The 4528-nt window shown below is 31.3% G+C and overlaps 1 protein-coding gene across 1 annotated transcript in view; it reads right to left on the bottom strand.

Annotated features, from left to right (window-relative positions):
* Positions 1 to 3761, bottom strand: part of LOC106882372 (probable serine/threonine-protein kinase kinX) — a 34633-nt gene extending 30872 nt beyond the window's left edge. Inside the window, exons 1-6 of the mRNA XM_052974958.1 lie at positions 3553 to 3761; positions 3191 to 3220; positions 2611 to 2640; positions 2185 to 2214; positions 1800 to 1829; positions 1409 to 1438 (exon numbers count right to left, since the gene is read on the bottom strand). Coding sequence (XP_052830918.1) covers positions 1409 to 1438; positions 1800 to 1829; positions 2185 to 2214; positions 2611 to 2640; positions 3191 to 3220; positions 3553 to 3643 — 241 coding nt within the window. The 5' untranslated portion in view covers positions 3644 to 3761. The remainder of the gene's footprint in view (positions 1 to 1408; positions 1439 to 1799; positions 1830 to 2184; positions 2215 to 2610; positions 2641 to 3190; positions 3221 to 3552) is intronic.
* Between the last annotated feature and the right edge of the window lie 767 nt (positions 3762 to 4528).

The following is a 4528-nucleotide window of genomic DNA, read 5'->3' as shown; positions in this document are numbered from 1 at the left end:
TATATATATATATATATATGCAGATTATTTTGTACTTTGTTGCACTTTTTACGATTTACACATCTTCCTTCTAATCACATGTGTAGACAATATGAGTTTGCTGCATCATCCATACGAAACATCATTTCAGCTATATATAATCGCGATCTCCTCGGACTTTTCCGCATGATTTTTATATTTCAAATAATGTTTATTTACGTAACAAAGACGACAAATTCATAAGTTTAGGTAATTATGTAATTACTAATATATATTGTTCGGTGTGTAAGTCAGGATGTTAAACGGAATAGCCACCTTACATACTAGTATGAAATTGTTTCTTGTCAAATGTCAGTATGTAAGCCAGCATGCAGCTGTGTCTGTCTTTGTGTTTATTGTACATATTAGTTTCCGTTTTCTTTTGCAGCTACTAATGTGTTTAACTACCACTTTGCTATACATACTGCAAAGAATACATGTGTTGAACGGAAGCAATATGTCACACATTCAATTTATATAAAAATACGTTTTCTTTACATTACAAACAAGTTCATTCTTCAAACACTTTTCACGAGTCTAATCTATTGTCGAAAATTTCTTGTATTTCCGTTTGCTCACTGTTCTCTATTACTACCGGCTATTTTGAACTTCAGACGTTTAAACGACGATGAAAGAAATGGAACAAATCGACTGTCACAACGAAGCGACGAAACATTTGACACCAACAACTGCTAAGTAGCACGTTTGAAATTCGCAAAGCAAACACGTGTGTGGAGAAAGCGCAATGCAATGTGGAAAAAACATGGATATATTTCTGAGTGTTCTGCATTTTCAACAATCTTAGACCATTAGTGCCCATGGTCCTTTTTTAACGACCAGAATGATAATCTAACATATTTCTGCAAAACTTGTATTCCTTTTAGATATCTTTAGTTCGTCATCTAGATTGGAGTGTCATTCAAAAGATTGTAATAAAGATATTTTTTATATATTTAGAATGAGATAAAGTCGTATAAATAAGAAATGTTGGTAATAAATTAAACAAAAGAAATTGGGCAGTAATAGTTTAATATACATCCACATTCAAGACGATATGGTGCGATATGCAAAGAATTCGAAATGGGGTTGCGTATTATATTGTTTCCCTTCTTAATATAGCATATATCGCTCGATATCTCGCCACTTCTGCAGTGTAGCATATGGAAATTGTTCATGTAAATCCGGACCAGGAATCGATGCCTCTATTTGATTTCCTTCGTAAAAGCAAGCAGTGTGATCGTATCAATGTATGTCTGTGAGTAGACAATGTTAGGTGTAATGAAATATATTTTTGCGTGACTTTCTTTAGCTAGCAATTTCTGATATACCTGACAAGTGACAGTAAGCCTAAACATTGAAAGCGAATGAAATTATTACATATTAAACTCACCAACGGTAGATTCAACTTCAGATGGTTTTTCTGAACGAAATCAAAATAAAGTACAATAAGAATGTTGCTAAATTATTCGATAGGAAAATATATACTGTGTAAATGTTCGTTCATATGTCTTCTTAAGTAACAGACCACATATGATCTCTGTAAAATGCTTTTATTACACTGATACACTCATACGTTAACGTTACATATTCGGTCTGTAGTTGAATGGAGCATCATTATGTATTCAATAAAGATTTATGATTATTTGATAAAACTCCGACGTTCACTAAGCAAATTCAAAATTAATTCGCGAATTTAAGAGAAAACATTTATACAGGAAAATATACGGACAGTATATATTGAATTTTAACTAACTCTATGCCATAATATCAAATCTTCTTACCTATGCGAGTTTCGGTTTCTCTGATAATTTCTGTGAAATTCAAAACGTAAATCGTTAACTATGTCATCGGCCATTTCGCAACAGTCAAGATTTTTAATGACGTTTGATACAATTAAATATTAGCAAGGAGGTGACGCACGAAAACGCGTAGATAAATATTTCTGATAAATTTGTAAATAATATAATTTAACATGAAAATGTTATGTAGAAATTCGGTAATTTCTATATAAAAGAAATCCGCCACAATAAGTTATTAACTGAGCGATTATTTTTCTAGCACACCTCCCACTATATATAGTAAATTCAAAATTAATAATGATGTACTATAACTATTAATCATAGGGATTTGTTACATTAAAACGGTAGCAAATTCGGAGACACTTACCAACTGTGGCTTCAGCCTCAGATGGTTGTTCTGAATAGGGAATGAAAGACAATATAATCAGCATTTCACCTCATACAGATATAATATACGTAGACATAGTTAGGTAGATAACCAAACATTCATTCACAAAAATACACATACCTATTTTAAAGTTATATTTCATAAAGTATTGCAATAAAATGCAGAACAATATATTATCTTAAATTCAATGCGACAATATAGGTTCACTTCGATTATATAGGAGGGAGACAGTAAACAGTAACTTTTGGTAAAAGCGACGTCAAATTTGATATATTACAAGCATATATCAACAATACACGATTCATTTCGTTTAATACATTACGCATTTCCAAACAAGTTATAGTGAGGTAGTTAAATAGAAAGCTAGATCTATCGAGATAAGTTCGTAAACTGAAGTTCTCTCACCTTTAGGACGCTCGTCCTGTTGCACAACATCTGTGAAATAATTAAATGAAATGTGAATTTCATGCTGAGAGCTGAAGAATACATCACTAATCTCTACCAATATATCAATCTTGTTTTGCAATTGCAAAGCATTTCACCCAGCGATTTCGCACTGCATGATTCGCTTTATTCTTTCAATACTTTTTCATAGTATATATATGTAGCGCAGAGAATATATATCGAAATATTTATTGCGATTATTAATTTACACGTTAGTGCGATGTGAATATATTTTCAGACGAGTTACTTTCTATCAAATAAAGTTTCTCTGCAAATAATCATAGGCACTTCAATTTTAACATGATAAAATTACACAATACGTTTCAGATGTAGGAAGCGACTCGGTTTACAAGCTATTATATTGAAATGCAAATAAAGTATCACAGCATCTCAATCTTTAAGATGCTATCCTTCGTCCATTACTAATTATCTTATTTCTTAATGAATATTTATTCTCTTTCAACAATATTTACGAAGACTTCTCTAAGGTAACTCAGCGACAAGCATAAGCAGGAAATCACGAAAATAATCTCTCACTCACCAACTGTAGACTCCACTTCAGAACGAGTTTCTAGAGAAAGGCAAACGTAAATATAAACCCTCAACACTTACATCACACTATTTATTATGACAGACAACTATTAAATATATTGAAGTCATATAGAATGAGTGGTTTTCAAATGATAAATTTACGAGTCCAATCCAGTTACCACAATTCAAGGAAACACTTTACAAACCTATCGTCATACTTTAACAGAATCGAAATTGCTTACATGAAAGAAATACTAATTGATTAGTTGGAGGAATTTTGCTTTCATTTTACTAAAGAATTAACGTCGAAATATATGTTACATATCTAGCTTATTGGTACACATCATGAGAAAAGATTCTTCGGCAGCTTACCTGTGCGTGTTACTTTCTCCGTTATAACTTCTGTGAAATTAATGAAATATGTAATTAAATATTTGGAAAGATGCTTTAAAGCAGAATGCATAGTTATGTGGCGATTACATAGGGAATCATAGTAGCTAACTACGTCTTGTAGATCTCAAATTTTCTCAACAGCACTCGTATTTTCAGTAATATATACATGTATGAATGTTTATATATATATATATATATATATATATATATATATATATATATATATATATATATATATATATATATGCCCACATGTACACACACACACACACACACACACACAAACAAACACAAACACACACACATATATATATATATATGCAGTTTTTATTGTACTTTGTTGCACTTTTCACGATTTACACATCTTCCTTCTAATCACATGTGTAGACAATATGAATTTGCTGCATCATACATGCGAAAACTCATTTCAGCTATATATAATCGCGATTTCTTCGGATTTTTCAGCATGATTTTTATATTTCAAATAATGTTTATTTACGTAACAAATACGACAAATTCATAAGTGTAGGTAATTATGTAATTATTATTATATATTGTTCGGTGTGTAAGCCAGGATATTAAACGGAATAGCCACCTTACATACTAGTATGAAATTGTTTCTTGTCAAATGTCAGTATGTAAGCAAGCATGCAGTTGTGTCTGTCTGTGTGTTTATTTTACATATTAGTTCCTGTTTTCTTTTGCAGCTACTAATGTGTTTAACTACCACTTTGCTATACATCCTGCAAAGAATACATTTGTTGAACGGAAGCAATATGTCACACGTTCAATTTATATAAAAATACGTTTTCTTTACATTACAAAGAAATTCATTCTTCAAACACTTTACACGTGTTTAATCTTTTGTCGAAAATTTCTTGTATTACCGTTCGCTCACTGTTCTGTAATACTACTGGCTATTTTGAAATTCAGACGTTTGAACGACGATGAAAGA

The sequence above is a fragment of the Octopus bimaculoides genome, chromosome 20 (assembly GCF_001194135.2).
Source record: "Octopus bimaculoides isolate UCB-OBI-ISO-001 chromosome 20, ASM119413v2, whole genome shotgun sequence".
Taxonomy (NCBI): Eukaryota; Metazoa; Mollusca; class Cephalopoda; order Octopoda; family Octopodidae; genus Octopus; species Octopus bimaculoides.
Note: the sequence above shows the minus strand (reverse complement) of the source record. Positions and strands in the feature narration are given on the sequence as shown.